Below are 27,323 nucleotides of genomic sequence, written 5' to 3'. Positions count from 1 at the left end.
ACAAATCACATTTTCACCATTCATTCAACTGTTCTATGTACACATATAGCAGGCTTATTTTAATACTTTTAAAATATTTGTACAAAATACACTGTTTGCCCTTTATTACATGTGTTTATCTGAAGAGGAATTTCACTGCTATGGGACAGCAGATGTGCATTGATAATTTGGTGGGCTTATTGAAAGGTTGTCACTATTATTGCATGCTGAACCACCATTATTGCATAAGTTATTCCCTTTTGGGCTTCTGGGTGAAGTAGTTGCCGACACTGTAACTTACATTACCTCACCAGTTCGGCCGATGTCTCCGGACTTCACCAAAAATGATAATAAATATCATTATCAAGTTAGGGATGAGTGGCAGAGCTGTCACAAGGTGGTTTATACGTAAGTCCGAGTCTCCTTACTCTCGGCAACAAAAAAAACCTAAAACATAAAAAAAACATGCAGTGCTGCAGTTTCATACACCTGAGGAGACAGTAATACTCACCAAAGTTCAGAGGTTACAGCATTGCTGGCCTCTTAATGTTATTACTGTGTACATATATAAAATGAGTGGGTACATTATATTGGCAAAGGTTCCTTGAAATGGAACAGTGGTTCTATAAAAGAGGAGACACGGCATATCAGGCCAGAGTACAGTGACACTGCAATCGTTAGAGGCAGGGATCTTCTCTTTTTTTAACAAGTGGGGGTCTGCCTTTGATGACCCGTAGCACTGGGATAATTCAATTGGCAATGCAACCCGTCACCTCAGTCACTCATGCACACACTGACAAATGTACAAACACAAACATACACACAAAACAACACACACACACACACACACACACACACACACACACACACACACACACACACACCTCAGTCATTCACTTCAGTCACACAGGAGGATGTTTTTATGACATAATTAGAAAACACAGTTAAACAGTTGAGCTTGCCTCATGGTTGATCGATCAACACATTTGACATAGAAAAAAGATGTCTCGGGAATAACTGCTCATCTGTTTTTAAAACAGTATAGGTTTTGAGATATATGTATAAAAACATATCTAAACAATTACCTTTTTTTTGTTTTTCACAAAGAGAATTTAAAAAAAGTGAAGACTGGCACTGTTTGTGATCCTGTGATCACATGAGTACCCATGAGGCTACATAACCAGGTACTTAGTTTGGGAAAATACAAAATTAGTTGAGGTTTGGAGTCACCTGGTCGCACAGAAGTGACCGTTGAGGCTACCGCCGCTGTGACTACAACTTATTCTTCACATGCACTGGTTTTGGCAAGAGGGAGTGCTGATGAGCGTGGTTGCCCTTGGAAGACGAGCAATAACACAACTGGTTAACAACAATAAATCCTGTACTGCTGACCGGTAAGATTCACAGCAGGCGTGATGGGAGGAATGCATATAAATAGTTTGACACCACAGGGTGCAGCTATTTCCAAAGTAAGATGGAGATAACTCACAAAACAGAATAACTACATTATTAGGCAGCCAACAGTGCAACACAACCAGTAACACACTATCCATTTCACAATCATAACTTGAGACCAGACGGGTTAAAATGTTAGTATATCAGTTCAAACCTAAAGAGCATCCTTGTTCAGGAGCTGTAATAACACGTAGATTCTGCTTTGTGATGGGCAAATAGATAGTTTGTCTTTACTGCCGTCCTCTCATGCAGTTTGAAGGTGTGTTCAATGGATGGTTGAGGAGTCAAGCTGAAGCTCAGCCACTGACCATTGGGAACAAATACTGGCACTCCTTAAGAACAGTAAAATACAATGTCTTCCATTCAAACGAAACTGCAACATAAAAACTCATATTCATGCACCATAGATTTGTGTCACTCTCAGTTCGGATTTCTAACTGGACAAAATGGGAAACTGCCCACTGCCCACAGGGGCCCAAAGGCTTTAAGTACAGCATTCGTCAATTGGTTTGGGGAAATTTAATCTAATTACAAAATGTGTTTTTTAAAATGTATTATGTACCCTGTATTTTGTATACACTCATTGGTTACTTATTTATGTACATCAGAGTTATTAGGTGTATAAATAAAACTCATTTGACCCATACAGTGTAATGCAATCACATACAACTGTTCCATAAAGTCTGCCTTTATGATGCCAATAATTTTCACTTTTCTTCTTGATGTCAACTAGTGTTAATTAGATTTATATTTATTACTGAGGTGATTGTGATGGGACTGTTCTGGACTGCCCTATATTCACACTTTGCTAATATTCTGCCCAACTCATGTACAGCTGTACTGTAATTAAGAAGGACAAAAACATTGGAGACAACTCTCATGCTCATCCAGAACAACCTCGTCCTTAACTTAACTACACATCTCTCACAATGTCCTTAATAAACATACAGGCAGAACTTATGGCAGAGCCTAATGGCAGTAGATTTTACTGGTGCACCTAATAAAGTGACCACTGAGTGTATATTGCCTGAACATTATTATTTGTTTTTAAGCGCAGATTTACAATTCACAAGATAGTCAACAGGGGCCATATGCACGCAGCTGGGCATATTTAAAAGTCTTTGTTCAGATGAAGATTAAGATGTTCAACTAAAAATAGAAGCTGCAAACTTGACTCCCATTGTGATACAAAAAAGGCATCCGTGGGTTTTCCTAAGTCTCCAAAAAGAAGAAGGTTGAAGTCCTTCAACCCAGGTACAGGTAACACAGGAGCATGATATCCAACCACAACAGAACAAGGCTTCAAATGAAACGTGAAAACTTGATCCTAAACATTTGTGAGAGCGTCGCTGATAAGGATTAAAAATGAGGGATGAAATTGAAAGATAACATTGATAACATCAAGTGCCTCTCGTCTCTGCTTGGTCTCGCCAATCCTTTCCTTCCCTCGACCTTCACAGCCTTCCTGAGGAGATACGGGACCAAGAAACTATAAAAACATGGGGACAACACCACCCAAAGAGGGCAAAGTACAGTCCTAACTTCCTTCTGGAGTGAATTACAATGGAACATCTCAACATGTCAGCCATTATAATAACCAAATACAAATCAAACAGATAAAAAAAGCTGTGTGCTGCGATGCTTGTTCATCCATTGATGTGGAGGCGATTAAAGTGCGTGTTGGTCACTGTCAAAACTGTCCAGTGAAAAAACGTTGGCTTGTTCTCTCGTCTCGTCACCGGAGATCCACAGACAGTAGATGTACGGTATGATTATGTCTTAATTAGCATCCTTTCTTTCCTCCACAACTGTTCCTGTATTTTTCATGCAGATCGGAGGTCTGTTCTCCACATTTGGACTGATGCATCTTGAGACGCTGCAGAAAAAAAGTCTGGTATGGACAATTAAAACTCTTATTTTCCTAAAACTGGACAAATGCGCCAGTCAGGTGACACTTATTTCCAAAACGGAAGTCTGTTTCCTCAAAAGATGTTAAAAAAAGTTAAATATGGATCCTGCTTTGGAAATAAGGGAAATGATCTCACCTTGATGCCTTTAAAAAAAAAACTCAATTTGGAGGGGAAAAAAACCTTTAAAACTCAATCCATTGTCAAGACGGAATTATTTTCTAGTAATGAAAATAATGCTGGTTCTAGGCAGCGTGGGAAACAACACGGGGCTAGATGGAGTAGGTGGAGCTCTCAGACTGCTGGCGGTTGTAGCACTGGAAACTTTTATCTCCGATTGGATGCTCCCTGGGGAAAACAAGAAAAAATTGTGTTTATGTAAGGCAAGGGTTTTTGGTGCTAAAAATAAAAAAATGAATGTGCAGATTTTAAGAGGCTGAGCAGATGGCCAAAATAATGATACCAATATAACGATATTTGAACTGCGCTTCATTTAATCTCAAAAATACTGTGCACTGAAAAACTGCCACACCTGCTGGCCCAAAGGGGAAGTTGCTCAGCATTGAACTAGACTTTTTCACATACAATATATCCACCAGTTATGACTCTCAATTGCATTGAATATACAAAAGCTCTAATTTTGATCACATCACAACCTGAGCCACTCGCGGGGAAAAAACAACAAACTACTCACTGGCTGCCAATCTTTGTCTTCTTGAACTTGTCGCGTTTGTACTTGGTGTGCTGCTGCTCCAAGGTCTGCACCGCTGAAACAATCAGTTTCAGGGTTTTGTAGGTCTCCTGGGGGTCATCGATGACGAAGCTGGAGTACTCCTCCTGTTCGGGACCGTCGTACACCGATTTACTGCCGCAGGCCTCTGCGGGCAAAGACAGACCAGCAGCAGAGTGAGGGACAGCACAGAAAAGGACAGCGTGGAAACAGACGTGGAGAACGCGCTGACCTTGCATCTTGATCAGTTTGGTCATGTATGTGCTAAACAGGGAATAAATCCTCTCGGTCTCTCTGTCCCCATCCACGTCCAGCTGGATGTTTGCTGGGAGGCCGCTGCAGGACGGATGCATACAGCAAGGATGAGAGGGTGGAAACCAAGAAAAGGCAACCCTGACGCTGGGTTGATTTATTTACAACTCTACGTACCCGGTGCAGGGAGTGCAGCCACTCGCTGTGTCTGCGGAGAGCTTGCAGCAAAGCCAGTGGCCGTTGAGGTAGGCTGAAGGATGGTAGGTGCTCAGGCGCTTGCGGTTGCACTGGCTGACTTTGGTCAGAATGTCGATCCAGTCGCGAGCCTCGACGCAGTTGTTGGCCTGGATGTAGAGCGCCCGCTCCGGCTGAATGACCTGGAACATCTGGGGGGGGGGGGGGGAAGAAGGCGAAAGCAAGTGAGGTGAGAATCAAAACAATTGTAGGGAGTGATTTCTGTAGAATGATGACAGCTCTAAAATAGTCTTTTGCTTTGTGGTGTCCTTACATTTTTCATCTTGAAAGACTCCTCCTCTAGCCTCTCTACAGCCAAAATGTTCTCTATGGGAATGCTGCAGAGAGCGCTCTCACCTTGACATAAAAGCAAACACATCAGACATGAGAGAGAACAAAAACCAGTAAGGAGTTTGAGGAATGTGTAATAGTACATCAAAACAAGAACTTGTGTTTTCTTGGTCTGCACACGGACTCATTTGAGCATGCATGCAACCGTGTAATGCAGTATGCCATTTAGAAAAAAGCTTAGGTGTACATTTTGGCCCGAGATTGTTTGGATGCAGCACAAACGTATCGGGTCCTCAGTAACTTAATCTCCACCATATGTGTCAGACGCCTATTGTGTGCAAACTAAATGTACAGTCAGCAGATTCTCTCCCTCCTGCTGATTCTTATAAAAGCACACACAACCACCGAGACCCCGAGGGACCTTTCACCATACCTTTTGTTTTATGGTAGGTAAACTCGTGATTAGTGAGGCGAAACCACCTCTTCTTGAAGTTCTTCATTCCGAACCGGTTTCTCCCCTGTGCCCTCTTTATCATAAACCTGAGGAAAAATGGAAATACCACTGAAAGCATTGACGGATGAGCTAATGTTTCACAGAATGATTTGAAATATTTCCCAATATTTTTCATTTATTTGGCGTAAGGGCTTCCTTTTATATGTATGCAGTAGGAAAATGTGTGTGAGTGTGTAAATGAATGGCTTTCTATGAAGCTATTAGTAACTAGCATTTCATTGTGGTTGAAGGAATCGTGTACATTCATCATTCTGTTTACATGCTTGCAGTTGCAGTTGTTTTCATTGCTGCTATTCATGTAAAAAGCTTCAGTAGAGCACTCATAGATTTAAGTCTATGAGTCTATCTGAATATAAAATGGGTCAGCAGATTGAGGAGATTTTGCATATTTTACCCCATTATCTACATTTTTCTATAATATAAATAAATCCCCACTTTGCTTTTTCCCAAATAATAACCCAATAGTTCAGAGGGATTTCCCTATTGTGTCAGAACATTATAAAAAGCGCTTTGCAGAGACTTAAACTTGAGAAAGATAATCTATCATACTGAATCTCGTCACATTCATTTTTACATCAAGGATATTGATCAGTTGATTTAAAGAAGAAAAATCTGAAATAATTCTGACCTCATTTATTTATTGTTTAGTCAAATGTAAAAACAATTGAAAGTAATATCAAGAATTGTTCAGGTGAATGTTTTGAATCACTAGAACCTGCGAATAACCTGAATTTGTCACATGATTAAACAGGAAAAGGATCAGCAGATGAATTAATAATTAAAAAAAGTGTTAGAGCCTTACAAGACATATAAACGGAATATGGATTTAGATATTTTCTTACTTTGTAAATTCTCGACTGGAAATTCTGAAAACATCCAAAAGCTTAAGAATGCAACTGCTTATTTGTCACTAAATAAATGAATTTATGCATAAATCTGCTATGATAGTTTATCAATCTCAAGGAAATGTCTGTGCAAATACAATTTAATAAAATAAATGGAACCATTCGATGCCTTTAACTTAAAAAAATGATGTTATGCTTTTGAAAATGTCTGACAGTAATGTGAGGTACTGCCTACACACTATTCGTTGTTAATGGGCTAAAACATGTAAAACAACAGGCACAGTCCTCTAAGGGAGAGTAAACACCAGGATGTCTTTTGGTTATAGAGTTTGAAAGGCCGGAGCATGAAATATGAAGCACAAGGGTTCTAAACACCAAAGTCCCAACCCTCCCACAGGGAGACTTGTACTTGTAGGAACGTGCTGGATTCACATGTGCCGTGACGCCCGCAGCTGTGCTGGAAACACTAATGTGTGTGGTGGTGATATGTTCACAGTCTGGGGTCTAGAGGGGTCAAGATGCGGACCCCAGAAATGTTTGCACGGTGACCTACCGTACCAGGCGTGCCTGGCAATCAGCACTGGTGAGGGCATAAATATGAACACTTTACTTTATACCATCACAGTCAGTATGTGCACAAGACTCAAATCCACCACATGGTGCCGGACAATAACAGAGAGGTGGCTTGTGTGTAGTTCGGATATAAAGTAAAGTGCGGCAGCATCTACAGCATCGCATGATGTTGGTGGGAGAGAACATGGCCCGCTTGGTTCGGGGGGGTTGCAGTGCACACACAGGGGGTCACAAGGGCAATGCCTTAACACAGAGAAGCTCTTACCTGCCCTTCGTGCCTTTTGACCCCTTACCATTACCCCTCTTTATATAGAGTTTTACACTCCTACGCCCGGTAGCAGAAACAAAAGAGGGTGGGGATGTTGATGAGCGAGGAGCTGGCACGACTAACGTCCAAAACTGGAAACTCCTCGCTTCTACAGCGTCATCAGAAATGTCATCAAAACAAGGGCCCATGTGTTGGTTGAGAGGGCTCAGTTTACAGCAGCGGGTATATCTGTGCTGTAATTGTTCAGTTGGGTAATGGATCAGACCGGGAGGGCTGCAACATGGAATGGTGCAATCTAATTTAAAGGAATAGTGCAACAAATTGTAAATAGCTCTGAGAAGATTAATCTAACTTGTGTATGAATTATGAATATGCAGCTACATCCAGAAGCAGGTTATCATAGTTTGGTTTAAGGAAGGAAAGAACCAATATATATATGTCTAATGGAAACAAAAAAACCCTCACAGGCACTTCAAAGGCTCACTAATTAACACATTTTACATCTGTTTCTCTAAACCCAACAAACACCAAAGACTAAAAGTGAAAATTCACCTCAATGGAGGTTATATACTGGACTATTCCTTCCTGCTTCGGCAACTGACGGATTTCCGGATTAAACCATTAATACATAACATGTGACATTACTGTAATATGTTACCCATGGACAGAGCCAGTGGTGTGGTGGTAAACTTTCTCATGCAACTCATTAGTGAATATTCTTTCTAAATTTTAAAGTGACTTAGAGACTCGCACCGAAGCTGCTTAATTTGCAGTGAAAAAGTTACTTTCCCTAAACATGAAAACGGACTACAAAATCTCAAATAAGCGTTCCAATAAGTCTCTAAATTAACCAAATATAAGATATTTTTAGGAGTGGTAATGTGTGGTATTTATGGACGTTTCTTCCTCCCATGAATGTCAGTTTAACTGATTCCTTACCCTTCTTTGAGCATGATCGGTGTTTCAATACTCCTCTGATCCCATTTTCCAGAGGTGGAGATCAGGTCCAGGAACTGTGGGTGAAGTAAAATAACGCCATATTTCATTCTCATGGAACATTCAAGGAATTCCAACCATGAAATGCTTGACATTGTGTTATAGTTTTATGTACACCAAAGCTTAGCTCTACTTTTTTCATTTTTCTTTCAAATGTATTCTCTCCTCCATTACTCATTCATTAGAGTTAGTCTTCTGACAAAGAGAATACTAGTCTTGTGTCCAACAACTGAAGATTAATAGCATGTAAAGAGGAAAGAAACAAAACACTTACATTCTTCACAGCGTCCGAATATTTCTGCTCATTGAAGTAGTCGTAAAATGCCGCCATATAAGACTCTTTGAAATTGGCCTTGAAAAAAAAACAAGTACAGAATGAAATGACTAGATTAGAACATTTTTAGAATGAAATACAAATGGGTTAGGGCTGAAGTCTAAGACAGGTACAGAAGAATAGATTTTGAGCAGAGAAACTCACAGATTTAGATTTGGCGAGGCTTCCCAGAGTCTGGATGGTCTTGGAGATTAGGGTTAGGGTTCGAGAGGTGGCCGGATCCTAAGAGACAAAAAGACTTTGTCTCCAATCTTGAAACGCCATCACACACGATCACATCCTAAACGCACTGGTTCGACTTGAAAAACAAAGAATTGTAGTGTCTTCCAGGTCAAGAATAAACTTTAAACTTCCAGGCCAACAGGCACAAAACGTCGTAAATGTTGCAAAAAAAAGAAAATATATTTCTTTGAATAATATGAATTCCGTGAATAAATCTCAGGACAACGAAAAACTAAATCTGCTTTTAGAAATGAAACGCAACACATTTACAGCAGCAGTTATTTCCTGAGGTATACATGCACATGTTCATATGTTGGCTGCATGTACGTTTGTGTTGCACATCGGACTCACCGGGTGGTGCGGTCGTAGATGGAACAAGTTGGGGGAGAGTATGGCTGGAGCGAAGAAACGCAGGAAAATAAAACTGCTCACTGCTGTGTATCGGACATCTTGGTCGACTTGAGGGCAGAAAGGAAGAAAGTATGATAGTAACGATTGACTCCAATGAACTTGCTTCAATTATATTGAATGTTTTCGATAACTAGAGTCAGTCTGGATTAAGAGCTGCCTATTTGTGCTGTTCTGCTTTGGACTGCAGTACTCTGCGGCAGCCAACAGGAGGCAGCACAGCATGACTAACATGCTCCATGCTGCCCACGTGACAATAATGAGCGAGTGGGAGGCTTAAATGTTTTCAGGTTTGACACAAATAGCCAGAGGTGTGGACTCGAGTCATGTGACTTGGACTCGAGTCAGACTCGAGTCATGAATTTGATGACTTGAGACTCGACTCGACAAAAAGTACAAAGACTTGCAACTCGACTTGGACTTGAATACCGATGACTCGTGACTTGACTTGGACTCGAGCCCTTTGACTCGAGAAGACTTGCTACTTCCCATGAAAACTGGGGGAAAACATTTTCACACCACCGCGCCGCTCTGTTTATCTGCATCTGTCAAAAAAATATGCGACACCTGTATGCAGAGAGCGCGCGCTGCCTGCACGACATCCAATCACTGCAGTCCATTTGACCGTATCAACGAGACAGCTCGTTCATGGTTACAAACATCGGGATTTTTGAACCCGGATTCAGACTCCGATGGAAATCCTCGCCAACATTATGTCAACGTCCGTTTTAAAGTAGTGTAATGAGCTGAGTTAAAGTTATTAGTTAATCAGTTATGCAGATGTTGCATGTGTTCACGTTATGCTCCGTTACCAGCTGTAGTTACGCGAGACAACCCGAGTTTTGGGGGGCCGTGTATGCGGAAGTGTTCGTTCGGCGTGGTGACGGCCAACAGTGACCAAAGTTGAGTTGTTTTATATAAATAAATGCAGCGGAGTTGCAAGCCAGTCATCGCCTCCTTATTTACGCTGCAGCATTGGGGTGAGCGTTACAGTACTATAACACAGTCACAGTCCATCCACCATTACCCTTCCCTTCGTAGTCTAGGTCTGTGAGGCAGCGCACCATCACCCAGGGTTCCCCGTCCCCACTATAATAAAATGACTCGAAATGACTCGAAACTAAAATGGTACGACTTGTGACTCGACTTGAGACTTGTTGGCTGTGACTTGTGACTCGACTTGGGACTTGCTTCGTCTTTGACTCGACTTGACTCGGGACTCGAGGGCAATGACTTGAGACTTGCTTGTGACTTGCCTAACAGTGACTTGATCCCACCTCTGCAAATAGCAGAGCACAAGTAAAGTGTCCTTGGACGTCTTGCACATCCCGTTCTTTATTGTCGATTTCCTGTTACTTAACAGCAGCTTGCTCTCTTTCCTCATCGCTGGGAAGTCATTGAGAGGGTGAGTTACCTTGGAAACGGGTGGCAGCAGACTCTCTCAAAGAGAAGAAGATGTCACACATGACGGTGGGACAGCGAACGCCAGAGGTGGTGATGACGTCGAAGATCCGGTCCACATAGTGACGAAGATTTTCCTGTAGAGGGAAATAAGGTTAGGAGCAGGTCAGGTAACACTGACCCCGCACACGCAGACACACAAGCCAACACACTCGTGTTCTTACCCTGTTCGTCTCCAGGTTCTCCGATTCTTTGAGCTTGACCGGGTCAATTTCACAGGATTTGTGGTCGGTGCAGATCTGTGAAGATTTACAAACAGTATTAAAACAACCATTAATATCTGATTTGGCAAAAGTATTCGGAGAGCCGCTGCAGATCGAGACAAATGAATGAAACCCAGAAAAGGGTAATAACAAACAGAGAGCATCACCTCATCGATGATGGGTTTGAGTGTCACTTGCAGATAGTGCATTCCTGCCAGTTTCATGGTCTCGTCAATGCACTTGGAAGTCAGCGAGTTTCCCCGGAAAATAGTATTAGGGTCCCTACGCACAGAGATTCAACTACAATTACTGCTGCTGCCTATAGAGTCACAGTCAGATAGAAATGCAAGGCAATTGGATTTTCATGGACAACACGATGACCTCATTTCTACAATCATCATTGAACTGAGAACGTTTCTATCGGCTAAAGCCACACAGTCATTTTCTCAGCAGGGGACTCGCCCGACGTCTGCTCTGCCTTCCTGTGACGGGACACTCACTGCGTGCGGTGCACTTCGGAGTGAGCGATGGTGCTGATGAAAGGCACAATCTTGCCGTAGTGGAGAAACAGGCGCACGAGGGGGATGGCGGCTTCTTGCTTCTCCCGGCACACCTCCCCCAGGGTGTGAGCCGGGGACGCCGACACGGGCTGGACAAAGAGAGGCGTGCGGGGTCAACGCGCAACCTTCCAACAGTGGCGAGCGCGGCAGTCAATGAGCACGAGACGCCGCGGGACACCCTATTGGGAATGTGCGTGCAGAGCAGAGGCCCCGCTCATATGTGCTCACCGCGACATTGGCAGATTGCAGCAGCAGGTCTCTGAGGGGCGTGTAGTGTTCGGAGGGGAAGACGTGGTCCTCGGTGTAAACGATGTTCAGGCGCAGAGAGCCGAGCTCCTCCACCTTCACCGACTTCCCGCCGTTCTCCCTGGGCTGGAGGAAGTACCTGGAGAAGAAACAAAGATCAGACGCCGGATCGGACGCCGGTCGACCCTGGAGGAGACTACAGGCAACGGTTGTCTCAAACATTTTGGAAAAATTGTGATAAAATAGAGCTGTAAACGCAATGTTTTCAATATTCGTTGTATAAAATTGCACACGGCTTCCCTCAGCTCTGCTGAGTTTTATAGCCCCTCTCGGTTTAACAGCCTGCAACTTTATTGTTTTAGTAAACTCTCACTTCTCACTTCTCACTCAGTTGGTAGAGACAAAACCAAGCTTAAGCAGAAGGTAAATATTGGAGTAACATTTGGCCACTAAGGATGTTGTTTACTTGATGTGTTAATAGGCAAGTGTTCACCTTATGTTGAGCCACAACAACCCAATGTCAAATGAAAATGTAGAAAAGTGAGTAACTGCATTAGTTCTTATTCAGTCTGTGATCAGGATGTGATTTTTCCACGCGGTATTGGAATACATTAAAAACACATTTTTTATTATCTTGGTCCGTATTTCCAAAGCGGCCCTGCCATTATTCATGAACCTTCAACCCTGGTTAATAAGAACTTTAACTGTTGTCACTGTTGATACTTGTTGCTCTGCTGTTGCTGTGGCAACACATACTCAGAATGTCAATGGACAATGATGACATAATCGAACCGGATCCAACAGGGTATACAGTACAGCACGTGTCCAGTGAAAATACAATTTAAAGAAAAGACCCAAAAGGAAAAAGCGGTGTGTGAAAGCCGATTGTGTTACGTGTGTGTAATGCTCCCCTTACCATGCGTCATGGACACCAGCCTGACCCAACACCCGCAGGGGAACTCGCACCCCTCCCAGGAACTCATCCCCGAACTTCAGGTTGCTGGCGTTCCACAGATCCACCCTGATCACAAACCACAGCGCACAGTTCAACCCGAGGAGGCGCTCAGCACCGGCACGCACACCCAACCTCGCGCGTGGGCTCACCTTAGCGCCAGCTTGTCGACGTCCTCCTCTTCAATATCGAAATGGCGCTTTGTGTAGCTCAATGGTCGCGTCACCTAGAAATGGAGGCAGGGTGAACATGGTTCATATGGCTGCTGCAAGCAGGGACAGGACTTTGCTGATTAATCAATCAACACAAAACCTATTCCATAATCGAGTACTCGTTTTTGTCATGGATTCAGTTTCACTAATGTGAGGAATTTTTTATGTTATAGGATATTATTTCCATGTTGACCGAAAGAACCACCTTGTTTTTATATGTCACCAATGTCATGATGCATTTTTCAACATTTATAGAGAAAACTATTTATAAATTGGCAGAATCAAATGTAAATTGCTGCCCTAATTGAGACAACAGATGTTCTAATATTACATTGCAAATCCTAAGATGCTGCTGAAAAATAAATCAAAATGTGATCAATCCGTGATAAGAATGTGCCGCGTTCCATGTAAGTTTGGAGCAACGAGAAAGTTAAATCCAAAACAATAAGAAAAGGACAAGCAAATGACAAGACATGATGAATGGCCCGTGTCTGCGTGTGGATTGGAGGCCTCAGAAGGGGGGGGCTGCAGGCAGACAGCACCACAGGGTATGAGTCCTCTTTACGTGAATAAATGAGACGGTCTTGTCAAATAGAAATCAATGGGCCAGATTGTTTGATGGCGGTTTGTCCGAATCAATCATACTCTTGTCCTGCTGTCTTCTAGTGCTGCGGCGGGGAGGCCAGAGGGAGGAGTGACACACAAATCTGGGAGCGGAGCGGCTGGTGAGCGGGGGGGGGTTAACGGGGGCAGTGTGAAAGAAGGTTTGTCTGTCTATATCTAATAAAAATATAATTAAAAAAGGTTTTTGAGACATTCAGAGAAGAGAAAATACTGCCAAATTGTATGTGTTTGCAGTTGGTTTTGTAACACAACATTACATTTCGTGTTTGAGATGTATACACATAAAATATCTATAGCTTTGACTTACACTCAACATGAAAACACGTCTTCTCACTGAGAAACTGAATGTTTCTGAATGTTGAGAAAATGATGTTTGTATATAATAATTAACAACTAACAAGCAGATATGGTTACCTCAAAATAGAAAACCTCATCAAACTGTGGATTATTAGTTTTCCTCTTCACTTTGGTCTTCTTGGCTTCCGACCTGAGAGAAGCAGCACCACATGTTTATCAGAAGTTCACGTGAAAAACAAAGTTTGTGTCAGGTTAAAACACGTCTAATTGTGTGAGCGATCTGACCTTGAAGGTCCTAGTAAGGAGACGGCCGCATAGGGATCACATTGTCCGTTGACGATTGGAAGACCTTGGCACTCCAAAACACTGTTGAGAAACACACAAAAACCATGAATGAATAAGCACGCTACTGTAAAAGCATAAGCACACACACCCACACCTGTAACACACTGACCTAATGCCAATTAGCAATGTGTAATCTCGTCCTACGCTGTGGCTGCACTCACCCTATAGCCTAAACATCAGGTGTGTGTGATAGCAATACAAATTTAATGGTCTATTATATACAATTGAATATAGACAAATGCTTTTCATGAGGTGCTTTAAGTATCTTTATTATGCTACCTTATTTTTCAATACAATGGTAACATAGTAGCTGCCATGTTAGTAAGCTTAGCTATTATCTTTTGATGACCCAAAATACAGGAACATGATCTCCAAATGCCAAAAGCCCGGGGCCATACTTAGTATGGAGAATATGAGCCTACTCCCAGAGGACTCTTCAAGCTCTATTAAGTTATCACATAATCAAATGACTAATGTAAAAGGGTCACCAGATCTGAGAATTGAAACCCGATCTTTCGCCTACACCGGCGGCAGGAATCTCATTGCCCTAGTCAACCCTCAGAGACCGTATGAAACATGCAATTTCAAGTAAACAAGAAGATATGCCACCTGCGCAGCATGATACAGTAGAAAAGTGGTTTGACCAAAGAGCTAAAAGATCTGTTGGACCTTAATTATCAAATGAACAAAAACCAGACTCCATTGCAATGTTGATTCTGAAACTAAAAGGCTTTTCATCTCGGCAACAGAAAGTGTCCTAATGCAGCTTTCACCTCACTTCAGAAATTTGAATTTGAAGTCCTAGCTTGAAAATGATTACACAAAGTTCTCCGTAACACAGAACTGGTAATCGAGAAAGAAAGTCTTAAGACACGGGACACACGAAACACAGCTTTGTGTGAATATAAGAAACTTGCCACTGCTTGTCAAAGGACATTTCACTAAAAAGACGTCTCTCGTCCATTAGGTATCCCAGTAAGCAAAGCCAGTAGTCCATGCACATTACCAAGGCCCTGAAATGTTAATAATTACATATATTTATAGTATTTATACTTTCTCACGACAGCATGCCAAATTATCTGAATAGAATGTTTAAAAAATAATTAAAAAACATCAAATGAGAGCATCATATCAAGCAATCCACTCAACCGCCCCCTTTCACAGTCATAAAACATCTGGTCCATTCACACTGCAGCTGACTCCTACGCTGGAAGTACTTGCAAGCAATTTTAAGAGCTCTCTTTAAGAATTTCCTCAGTATGTGAAGGCGGTCCCTGGTCTCAATGTTAGGTGTGTCCGTAAGAACAGCAGAAGCAGAGAGAGACGACAGATGAAAAGGGACGCAGGGAAGTAATTCCATTTGAGCTGTTGGCCAAGACTTGTGCCAATTTTAAATCCCGTGTTATCCAGCAACTACAAACACAGCACAAAGACCACGGACCATGTGGAGGAAAAAAATAAAACAAAGAAAGCATAGGGGAGCATCTCTTTAGACCTCTGACAGAGGAATCTGACTGAGAACAAGAAGTGATAATAAAGGACGAGAAAAGCAGAAAACATTTAGCTTTTCCAGTTCTGCAGAAATTCCTTTTTGCAAATCACATCGCAAAAATGCACGCATATGCATATGATCATTTATATTTAAATGTATTTGCTTTCTCATTGCCTACAAGGATTCATGTTGTTGGCTGCTGTTGTAGAAACTTCCAACACAGATGAAAAGCGGACAGATATGTGTATTTTGTTCCTGTCCATCCATCCTTCTATTGCATCCTGTGTCCAATGACATCATGCAGTAAGGAGATTAGCAAACCGGACAGGACACCCAGTGGGACGAATCACTTCCTGTGTGTCACAGCAACCCACCACTACTCACACCACATGATGAATTACGCTGCAAATCGCAGCGCTGGCCACAACTGAACTGACTAAACACACACAAACAGACACACACACACACACACAGACACGCACACAATCACACACTGGTTCCTAATAACGAATAAGGAGAGGGCTGGGTTAAGCATCACTAATGCCACGGCGCTTCCTGTCCAATAAGCTTGTTTATATAACCCCTGCTTGGCCTACTATCTGGCCCTCGCTCGGCCGCTCTCCCTCTCTCACCCCGGCCCTCTGACACGCCAGACGAGGGTGGTGAAGCCCCAGACTTATTTGTTTTTTGACGGCATTACTCATATTAGGTCAATGCGCTTCTCTATTGTGTCCACGTAACCGATTCAATTTGGCTCAAGTATGAGGGAAATGACAAACGTCACGGTGCCAAAACCACAGACAGAAGAAATGGGGATTAGGAGTCTGTGTCACTGACAGGTGCACTATTACAAGTAACTGAAATATTTAGGTAAAACCCTCAAAGTCAGTGTTTGTACGACGTTTCTTGGTCTGAGATTCGTGGAATGAACCACCAGTTAACCACATGGTTAAAAAAGTTTCACACCTATTATGCAGACTATTACTTTAAGGGGAATCCCATCAATATTCACACATCTATGTCTGTTCACAGGTTTTGCGAGCTTTGTGGCCCCAGACTCGGATGTGTCGAATTTGAAAAGCGTCAACGTCAGCTGAGGCTTGAGACAATCATTTTGAAGAATGAAATTAGAGGGTGTGACATTCGTAGGAAATGAGTCCTCCCTACTGCTCCTCATCTCTGCTCAAGGCAAGCAGTTTGAGGCTCGCGGTTAGAAGAACACACCCTGAATGTTAGTGCTCGAGTTGCTTTGGGTTTTATGTAGGCGTCATTTTGACAAGGCAGAAGAATGTCTGGACTAAAAAGGAAAATGTTGTCATTATTAAATTAATGTATAGTACTGGTATAGAGTAGAAGTACTTAGTATGCAAAAAATAAGAGTTATTACATTGTACATCATAATATTTGGTCATTATTACTTATTATTCTTTAGTGTATTATTGTTGTAGCTGTAGGAAGACGGGCCACATTTTGCAATACAGATCATACATTGTCTTCATGTGACTTGAGTTAACATGCTACAATAAACAACATTAATTATCATTCACTAAACACCACTGCCTTCAATCAGTTACTTTTAGAGTTGAATGCGGGCAGCAATACCTCGGTCCCCCTCGGGCACCTGTCTTCGTAGAGAAAACATAGATCACCTGCTGCCCTAAGCTCCTCCCCCACATTGGGCTCTGGGAACCGAGCCACACCGGCTCTTCAATGGACTTCTCACACAAACATTCACGCACAGAATAATCCATCCAGATCATCAGCACATTATTGATCCACCGCCAGCGCTCAAGTTCACACATCACACACACACACACACACACGGCAACGCGGCCGCACACTGACACAATGAGTGAGTAACGGCAGATGTGTGAGTCAATGACATCCATCTTGCATGGATACTGGTTCACACATTCAAAAAACAGATTTATTTTAAACAATGCGTTCCTCCAGCCCTCTCACTGCCTGTCAAACGCTGTTGCTGGGCAACAAGCCATGCATAACAGCGGCACAATGTATCAAAAACAGGTGTGCACAGCGCAGGATCTAAATTTGACATGTACACCGGCCCATATCCAGATAGCCATGTGCTGCACTGTGTCTGGCCAACCTCGATGTTCATTTGAGAAGAAAAGTCAGGGGATCAACAAAGTCTCCACGATACATCTTCTGGCGACCATGAAAGCCCAAACACAATGTCGTGATATTCCTCCACAGTTTAAAAGCTATTTCATGGTGGAGTAACTGATACTGCAGTATGTAGCGCCTCATTGCCAGCCTTTATTTGTATATTTTTTTACACGAGTCCAATAAATAAGAATTGTGTGTGTGTGTGTGTGTGTGTGTGCGTGTGCGTGAGACTCACCGTGTGGCTAGTTTGTGATTAATGGCCCCACTGTCCGTGATGACCTCACTCAGACGCAGCTCCAGGTGCACCTTTCCCTACGGAACACAAACACACAAACACGTACTTGTTATGCACTGAAACATTCGGCGTCCTGCAGAGAAGCTGCTGAGCGCTTCGACGTCTGTACAACAGTGGCGTCCACCACTCAGCCAGGCGCCCAGTCACAGGTTTAGACCGTGCGTTTGTTTACGGCAGAGCTGGCTTGTGACGCAAGAGAAACTTTTACTGACAAAAACAGGAACTTAATCCAATCCCAAACATGTTAAACTTGCATCTTGTTTTACGCTTTGGTGACAAGTATGTAATCCTCCATGTTTTCTGTAAAGAAACATCTGACGGAGATACGTGGTTCAGATGGGACAGTGTCGCGTCCAGTTGCTTTACTCCATTGAATTACCACTTCTTGACCTATGCCAGTACTACCGGACATACAAATCCAGTTCATACAACAAGACACGTGCCATACACCACACTGTATGGGGCTGGAATTAGTTGAAAGTGGTTTTTTTTTAGAAAAGGCCAGATTTACGGTAGGTTTTGGCCAAATAAACGGTCAACAAATAATGCCTTTGGTAAATCCCAATATAAAAGACAAGAGACACAAACGTGAAAAAGTGGCATCGCTCCACCAACAGAGACACTAAATAGCTGCGAGCTGCTGAAGTTATGTTCCCTCTGTGAAGTGATTGGATTAATGACATAATGACAGTGTAGTGGTCCAGCTGTCGAGAAAAGCTCCATTAATTAACAGCATCAGTATGCAAACTCACAAGTAGTGGACAAACATGCACACTTACACATGTCAAACAATGTGTCCTCTATGGCAAGAGAAGAGAGACACTCTATCTTCCTACATCATCTGATCCGTCTCCCCCGCTTTCTCTCTTCTCTCTCATTCTCTCACACATCCTTCCTCTCCCCGGCTCCTCGGATGAATGTGTCTCTGTTTCGGATCGCTGGTCCAGGGCTACACACACACACCCATCTGCCTGCAGATGTTACCGTGTCACTGTGTGAGTTGTGCCATGTGCTGGGTGTGTGCGTACATGTGTGTGACTGAGCGTGTGGGTATGTGAGACTTGCTGAAACACTCGATGGTAGAAAATGTTGCACATATGTCAAATGAGCGTGTAGGGCATGTGAGGGGGAACCCGCTCACAGCTGGATTACTAGGAGTGGAACAAAGCTGTGTAAAATGAAATTGACTATTTTGTTTGTTAACAATTTGCTGAGAATCCCCCATGAGAGGTGTAAAGTGGATGGCAGATGAAATTGATTTCAATGATTAAAAGCTACAAAGTTCACTTTTAAATGCTTCTATGAATTGTGCAGGACTTTCCTGCTCTTGTGACAACAAGGAAACATGTTGTTTTTGGATTTGCTTCGGATTCACCCAAACACATTTTACTTTTTATCACAGCTAACCTTTCATCAAAAAAAGAGGAATAAGAGAAGAAGGAAATATAGTGATCTTGATCATAAGTGCGTGTTCAAACTGAGCAAGTGGGTGCACACAGAGAGGCAGGTGACTTTGACCCTGCAGGCTCAGGTGTTTCAGGTGCACACATTCTGTGTTTGTTTGGATTCTGCCCCCCCTTACATCGACATGCAAAAACACCATCACACATCAAGGCACATGCGGCATGCAGGTGTCTGCTGGGTGTCGCTTAAAACCACAAAATACTTCTTTGATACCTTGATTTAAGGAATAAAATGAAGGTTTTCTCCCAAAATAATTCGTTTTCAATTAAAGACGCCACATTTAAAGCACATTCATGTAACTTTTGCTGAACAGCACATTATTTGACAACAAGGGACAACCCATGTAGTGTTACTGTAGAGCAGGTATAACAAGGTAATTTAGTAATAAACAAACCAGCTCAGTGTTTTTAAACTCACGCTAAAAGGAAACTGTGGAAGGTTGTATTAGCAAAACCCAGCAGTTTAGTAAAATTTGAAAGGGTGTTTTGGATTTAACTTTTCCACAGAACTTATTGCATCAGTCATATTATACTCACTCCTCTGCTAGTCCAGTTTCTATAAAAGGAAATGTTGCAATTCAAGGACGTTGGTTGGGTTAAGTGAGAAATGTGTTTTTGTACTGATGGAATTAGTGCATTGACTGGAGAACAGGGGAGATTAGAAATATAATCTGTGTTTCTGATATATGCCTGTCAAAGTAAGCCCGAGCAAGCGTCCGACCCCGGTTCATTTTGGTCAATATCAAAACGCATCCAGCCCTGAAACTAACAGCCATGTGGTTTCTGTGGCAAAAACAACAGGAGGATCTGTGAGAAAAGAGGAAGAGAAGAGTGCTTTGTTTTGTGCGTGTCTGTGTGTTTCTCTCTCTGTACTGACCTGCACTTCTGAGTCAGCGCTGACAGGTTGTAGCTGGAACCAGGTGTCTTTGCCGTGATATTTCTGCAGGTCCTCTTTCTTCACTGCAACCTTGCCTACACACACACATTTTACACACATTAATACACAAAGTCAAATGGGTTCAACTTCTTCATTGTTTCCCCCTGGGTTTTTGCAGGGCGCCTCCCCAATGCAACAACGGGGGAAACACTGGGCTTTCCTAAAACATCTACGTGCTTAGATGGAAGCTTTAACTACTTGGACAGATCACACACCTGCTGTCAAAACACACACTACATCTCATGCAGGCACCTGGCAATAAGTGTGCTGTCGGTGGCCTGGATTTGACACTGACATTTCCACCCTGAAACTAACCAACAACTTCTCCGTTAACAACACCCATGAAGAAAAGGGGAGCTGCTGATGATACAAATCACATCCTGAGAAATATTTTTCAGTTTGTGGTCTGTCATACGCACACAAATACAAACCCACCACGATGCACACTAACACACCCAATGGCACCTACAAAAACATCCGCCCTCACACAAACGGACACACAGCTTTTTTTTTTTATTGGCTTAGCATAAAGGGCCTATTTATGTCTGTATCTCACCTCTCAAATGTCACTACTCGTGAATAAAACATTTGCTCTGTTCCTTCGTCTTTGATTAGAGTTATTTAATTATTTAACAGTTGAATATTTTTAATATCAAATGTTCATACCATTTTAAATGATATGGATATCAAGTTTTTGTTACTTTTTACGTTCATTTTTAAAAGTGTTTTTATTTAGTAGACCTGGTTGCTGGGTAGAAACTGCTTTGCTTTGCTATATTTCGGCAAAAACAGAATAAACACAACTTCACATTTTCAATTCATCTGCAGATTTTCATTTTAAAAAAGCCAAACCCTGATACATACAATTCTTTGGAAAACTTGAAATTGGAAAACGTGAGTCATGGCATTTACTTGTCTTTTAGTTGTTTGTCTACTTATACGGTTCAGGATGAAGGATTTAAAAAGAGGGTGAATTCCAAATTCAAAGCATATCAATGATTGAGAGATTTCCTGAACACGGCTACGCCTGAGTGCCTGATTTACGAACAAAGCCCAAAGAAAGAATGCCCGACACCAACACAGACTGGGGAGCGACCTCTGCAGCTGCTTACTCACCGATACTGGAGTCCCTCCTGAAGACGTCCCTGTCGAAGATGTAGAAAGAGAGGTGTCTGAAGCTACGTGGAATCTCACAGTAAAAGTCCTCCCCATAGAATGGACTGGAGAATAGAGGAGACACAAACTGGGATTAGAGACTCCTCTTGTTTGATTGAGTAATTGAACAAGACCGTCAGAGAGAAGATGTTGTATTTCCGTAACTCGAGTGCCAATCGGGTCCAATTCTGGCAAAAAATTCCACAAATTCACTCAAGTTCACCAGGAACTCAGCTCAGACTGCAGCAGCGACCCGCTGCCCACGGACCCGAATCGACAGAGAAAGCAGCTTTAGTATGATAAGCACCTTCTAGTATTTGTCTCATGCTCTCATTCATTCTTTATCCACCAACTAAGTGACTGATTGATTGGTTCATCTGAAACCACTCGTGCCCCTTCCTTAATATTTTCCAGCGTTGCCGTCTGACTTTGAACGTACAGTCGGACCTCCAAACATCATAGGCTCAATTCTCACTTCCTCCTTACCCAAAGATGATTGATTTTGTTCCTTGGCCAGACATTTAGAAAAAAAGATCACATGCCTTTACATGTTGCCTTGAGTCACGTTGACGCTACAGCTCGCTCACCTATAACAATAGGCCCGATTGTGACTGCCATGCTCTGCCTTACCTAAACAACGGTCATAGATGAATTACTTATATGAGAATCTCGTGAGCTGAGCCCTCAGGGTCGCTGCTGACAATTACTGACTTCCCCCATTAAGACAGACGGGGGACCAGTGGACGGATGGGCAGGCAGAGCCGTGTTTAACACTCAAAACGTAATCTAATTAAGTCAACTATGTAAGAGGAGAAGGGGACATTTTCTTTATGTTTTCATTGAATCCAAAACGATCAAATTCCACTTCCAGTAGAGTACTTTGTCATCCAAGCATTTTCCCTTTAGTGTGCTTTGAACATATTTACTCTATCCATACAGAAGTCTGCTGTGTTTATATAATAACACCCAAGTATGGATTCATTCTGTGGCCAAAGAATGTACGGAATCTTTGTACATAATTAACACGAGATCTAGCTAGTAAAAAAACCCATTTCATCTTTATTAAAGATCAATAGCATCGCTTATCTTGACAAAACATTGGCTGAACTAAAACTACAGCGCTAACCTGCTGAAGTAAATGTTTTATTCATACTAGTCATTCAGTCAAGTCAAGTTACTGTTTGTGAATATAATTGGTTGTAATTTTCCTCACTTATTAACCTTTGTGTTTTGACCGACGAGAAGTTTCTGGAAAGACGGACTGATGGGATGACAAAACAAAAACAAAAAAAACGGAATGAGGGTCCCTGAACGTACCAAAGCGACTTCTCTATGATCTTGGTCCTGAAGACCTCTTCTTGGTCCAGGTTGACGGTGCAGTAGCAGTCCCTCATCCTGTTGGGCCCCGGGTACGGCGGGATGTTTTTGGCTTCTCCTGCACAGAGAAAAAGGAGAGCGGGCTTCTTGTTATTTAGAAACGCTGTTGTAAGCAGCAGCGCGGTGTTTATTCATGCACACTGCTGTATGCCATTACTTATTCATTAACAATGAAAGCACGCTAGGTTTAAAATGCAATGCTATTATGTAAGTTCACACCTGTTTGCCTGGCTTTGAATAATCTGCCCGCCTCACATGTAATGAGCTTAGCTCTGCCAGGTAGACTCCTTTTAGACGCAAAAATATGAAGGCAAATACAACCTGTGTGTTGCGTTGAGTGTGAACTGCGAATGAAAAAATCTGCGCGAGACACATCCTGAATCCTGACCCCAATATGTTTGTCAAACAGATAGCACTCCCTTTGACGAGAATGTGGTCCAACCACCCACAGGATCACACAAACACACACACACACACACACACACCGCGGTAAGGCGGTGCTCCAATCAGTCCCTACGGAGCACTTTTGTCCTTCATGAAGCCGTGCTTTCATATTAGTCAGTACTCGGTTCCCTTACTGGGTTTCTCTTCACGCTGAGGAGCAGAGAGGCTAAAGAGGCTAAAGTAGTCTTGAGTTACGTGTGTGTTCGTGCCACCGCGTCCCTGTTTGCTCCAGTGACACTCCATTATCTGCACGCCAATCTGACGCCGCCATTCGGCCGACGTCTCGCGCGTTTATTTCTGGCCTTAAAGGAGTAACTCCTTAACAATGGCAGCATGGCAGTGCAGGCTGAGTTACAATGTTTGCATACTGAAACTTTCTCTTCCAAATGTAATCCCCATCGACGGCGACTCCAAACAATTTCCGGCAAAATCAAGCAGTGTCTACTTATGATCTTTCCCCTTGCCCCAAATTGTTTCATTTTAGTAAAGGAAAAGTGTCCACTGTTTCAATTGTATATCTTGAGGAATGCAGTAGAAATCGACCACTGCTGTAGCTTTCGTCTGATGTCTTGTGTTTTGGGCTGTTAACACTTCAGCCTGTCTTATCGATAACTAAAGTTGATGTCACTGCACCGCAGTCCTGCGGCTCTGACACCTCGTGTGTGGGATTGCACAACAACGGAATACAAACACAACCAGTTTGATACCTGAGGAGGAAAAGTTGAAAAGGAGTGTGTTTGGTAAACAAGGAGAGCTACCACAATAACGACACGTCTTAAAGCAGTCAATAACATGCAACTACAGTGTGTTACGCAGAACCTGTGATTTATTTATAATTATTTACACTGGTAGGTCTCTTCTGCAGTCAGGAGTCCAATCGGTTTCAAACAGGCATTCCTGCACTGAAATGTGTGAAACTTTAAAACGGTTAGGCCTTGTGGTATTTGATGTTATCTTGTTGTAAACCATGAAAATGTGTTGTTGAAATAAATTGTTTTCTTTGTAGCGTGACCCAGTTTATTCCCCAGTGCCTCACAGCTCCACTGTCCAAAACCTGTTAAAGACACACATAGAGCAACCCCATGTTGGGGGAACAAAGGTCAGGTGTATCTTTTTAGCCCTTCTACACATTGGGCAGTTCCTCCTAGTGCCTCTCTTTCTCAATTTGCTCATTTCAATATGCAATAAGAGTGACAAACGGCCCGCTTATCTGCTCGATCTCCACCTCTGATGCATCATTCTACAAAGAGGACGAGTGCACTTGAGAACCACGCTGAGACAAACAGAGGTTTGTGGCCTGACGCAGTGCAACAACTTCATACAGCGGGTTTTACATTTACGCGGCAATTCACAACAACATCGATTCACCCATCAAAAAGACACCTGCGCTGTAGTAGAAGACGCGTGCTCCACTGCAGAGTCCGACTGCGATGACGCATGTCTCTCTTATCTCCGTCTTTATCCCTCATCTCCCCCCCCGCCTCCGTCTCTGATTGTTCCTCATTTATTCTCGCACATTTATTTTATCTCCCTCCTGTAATCCTCCTCTTTCACCTCCGCTGCTCCCGGATTCACTCCCATCTCTTTTTTTCCTGCGGCTCTCATCCATGACCTGCGAGGTCCCTTGATTGGATTTCACCACCCAAGTCATCCGAGTAACCAAAACATCATGGGGATTACCGCAGCTTTCGCAGCTCTTTGTGTGTGTGTGTGTGTGTGTGTGCTTAATGACTCAACTCACAGTGCAGGAACAAACCTCCGTGCCGAAATCGTAGTTACAGGAGAAAGTTTATATATTCTCGTCACACGCACAGTTCCAGCACTGTATGATTGGTTAAGCATGTATAAGCACAATTCCACTCCTAATATTGTATCTTTTCTCAACAGTACTGGCACAAACTCTCTTGGATTAGTGTATTTTTCTTTCCCAGCAGCCAGAGTATTCAAGTCTAATAGGGCATGAAAATCAACGTGCTGGGACTTGAAACTCGCTGGAGATAATAGAGAACATAGAGAACATCCATTTGTTTTCAGTCATTCTAAAACACTGCATTCATGTAGTAGTATTGTAGTAGTACTGTAGTATTCACTGCATTGCAGGAGCCAAGATCCCATCACAGATATTATTCAGGAACAGCATCACCAACGTGAGGTTAGAAGTTCATGTTGCCACCATAAAAGGACAAGCTCAATTCATCACAGATGAAAGTGTGGATAAACATCCTACAAATGAATACACAAAACAAAGAGACGCACCTATCATGATTTTTGTGAGAGTTTTGAAAACATCATTCCTTTCACTACCCGCGAATGCCAAACCATGCGATGTCGACGGCACTTCAAATCACAATGCAATCTGTAGGTATGAGGCCAGAGATGCAGAGGCCTCCCGTGGATCCTCCTGAGCAGCACCGGCCCACTAAGAGCCAGCGCGACAGATTCAGGGTGACACCTCGCTGCTTCCTGTCTAGGGGAAAAGGAAGTGCTGGGCAGTTGTCTTTCTGGAGGAGTCGATAAGCCGCAGAGTTATTCGGTTTGAGGGAAGTTTATTACAACAGTGATATTGCGTGTGTGTTTTTGTGCGGTGGAGAGTGAGTCGGATGCGAAAGGAAAGGATGAACCAGAGGGGGTGATACTGTCTCTCATACTTTCTTTTCCTTCTGGTTCATGTGCTGCCATTCGTTTTCCTTTTCGTCTGAATCAACTCAGAGGGAGGGGGATGTTTATCTATGTCGGGCTTGTGTACCGTACATTGTGCTTTTTGTTTCCTTTTCAAAATTAGCCTCAACCTGATTTCACTCTCCTCTATTTCTGGTTACATCCTCTTTTTCTTCACGTTATCTCATTTACTTTCTCCAGAGGCAATGCGTTGTCTCTACTCGAGATTTCAAAATAAGCATTACAGGCTCTGTCTTTTCATCAAGCATCACTGCAGCTGCCCTTGGAGAATACATTGCCTTCATATCCTGGCGAAAACACAGTGCAAATAGAGCTGCAGCGAAATAATGATGACACCCCAAAGATGGGGGAGAGTGAAGGGGAGCACTTTGGCACATCAACAAAACAAAAACAAAAAAGGTTGTCTACCCGCCTCATCCTGCAGCGGAAAGTGAAGAAAAGGAGGCAAAGACGGATGAAATGAGGAAGCACAGGTGATGGAAGCGACGTAATGGACACGCTAAACGCGCAGCTTCATTCCTCATCTTCTTTTGGCGCGTTTCATTCGGGCCACACTTGTGCGTGCAGTTACAGATACGCCGCACAAGTCGTCATTCTAATCTCCTCTGACATGAACGCGCTGGAAGATGCGCGGACGTGAGCGCTTTCAGTGGCTGCGCGCCCTCGGCCCGCAGGCCTGGGAAACACAGGCTTTTAGGAAAGGAGAGCAGGGCGGGGGATGGTGGAGGGGTGGTCATTGGGGAAAATACAAGCAGTGTACTCTACTCAATCAAGGGCGAGAGAGAGACACACACAGACAGAGACAGAGAGAGAGAGAGAGAGAGAGAGAGAGAAAGAGAAAGAGAGAGAGAGTCATTCAGATAGAAAACTGGAGAGTGGTTAGTTTTGGAGAAAGCTACAACAGGAAATGATATGAGGGGGAAGGAATTCCAACTGGATCCAAGATGTAGTTTAAAAGGCAGTGAACAACCCCGTTACCCCTGTGTGTGTGTGTGTGTGTGTGTGTGTGTGGGTGTGTGTGTGTGTGTGTGTGTGTGTGTGATAGAGAGACACCGTGAGAATGGAAAGAAGGACTGAATCTTGTAAGAGGACAATTTATGATCCTGCAGTTCCTTTGAAAAGGCCTAATTAGGGACTCAACACAAGAAGGGAAATAAACCTGTAAGTCATTAGTGTCTTTCTAAAAAGGACACACACAGAGCCGTACTCTTTGGACGTATAGAGCAGCAGCTGTGATCCCACAGTAAAATATTCCTGTGTCGTTGCAACTCAGATTTAAATTCAACACGAGGACCTTTCTTAATCATTTACTGCATAAAAGAAGAAATGCAGTCGAGAGCACGCATTAGCAGTGTTCACATCTTACAGTGTTTGGTAATGCACTTCCGTTAACGTGGAGCTTTTTGAGAGAGACATTAAAACATGAAACAACCACAGGTCTGA

At 42.9% G+C, this 27,323-nt stretch overlaps 1 protein-coding gene across 2 annotated transcripts in view; it reads right to left on the bottom strand.

The window, feature by feature from the left end:
- Positions 1–257: 257 nt before the first annotated feature.
- Positions 258–27,323, bottom strand: part of rasa3 (RAS p21 protein activator 3) — a 32,259-nt gene continuing 5,193 nt past the window's right edge. The window contains exons 2-25 of one of the 2 annotated variants that reach the window (XM_037490265.2): positions 22,698–22,815; positions 21,342–21,445; positions 20,166–20,260; positions 17,766–17,842; positions 13,849–13,929; positions 13,681–13,753; positions 12,583–12,656; positions 12,395–12,499; positions 11,461–11,617; positions 11,173–11,321; positions 10,840–10,954; positions 10,634–10,708; positions 10,423–10,546; positions 8,952–9,058; positions 8,523–8,600; positions 8,319–8,396; positions 7,988–8,061; positions 7,046–7,105; positions 5,282–5,388; positions 4,832–4,914; positions 4,501–4,709; positions 4,304–4,407; positions 4,036–4,219; positions 258–3,689 (exon numbers count right to left, since the gene is read on the bottom strand). In XM_037490265.2, the coding sequence (XP_037346162.2) occupies positions 3,614–3,689; positions 4,036–4,219; positions 4,304–4,407; positions 4,501–4,709; positions 4,832–4,914; positions 5,282–5,388; positions 7,046–7,105; positions 7,988–8,061; positions 8,319–8,396; positions 8,523–8,600; positions 8,952–9,058; positions 10,423–10,546; positions 10,634–10,708; positions 10,840–10,954; positions 11,173–11,321; positions 11,461–11,617; positions 12,395–12,499; positions 12,583–12,656; positions 13,681–13,753; positions 13,849–13,929; positions 17,766–17,842; positions 20,166–20,260; positions 21,342–21,445; positions 22,698–22,815 (2,507 nt within the window). In that variant the 3' untranslated portion in view covers positions 258–3,613. The remainder of the gene's footprint in view (positions 3,690–4,035; positions 4,220–4,303; positions 4,408–4,500; positions 4,710–4,831; positions 4,915–5,281; positions 5,389–7,045; positions 7,106–7,987; positions 8,062–8,318; positions 8,397–8,522; positions 8,601–8,951; positions 9,059–10,422; positions 10,547–10,633; positions 10,709–10,839; positions 10,955–11,172; positions 11,322–11,460; positions 11,618–12,394; positions 12,500–12,582; positions 12,657–13,680; positions 13,754–13,848; positions 13,930–17,765; positions 17,843–20,165; positions 20,261–21,341; positions 21,446–22,697; positions 22,816–27,323) is intronic. The other variant, XM_037490272.2, reaches the window with a different exon arrangement.

This window comes from Pungitius pungitius, chromosome 4 (assembly GCF_949316345.1).
Source record: "Pungitius pungitius chromosome 4, fPunPun2.1, whole genome shotgun sequence".
NCBI lineage: Eukaryota > Metazoa > Chordata > Actinopteri > Perciformes > Gasterosteidae > Pungitius > Pungitius pungitius.
The sequence above is the reverse complement of the archived record's forward strand: the minus strand, read 5'-3'. Positions and strand labels throughout refer to the sequence as shown.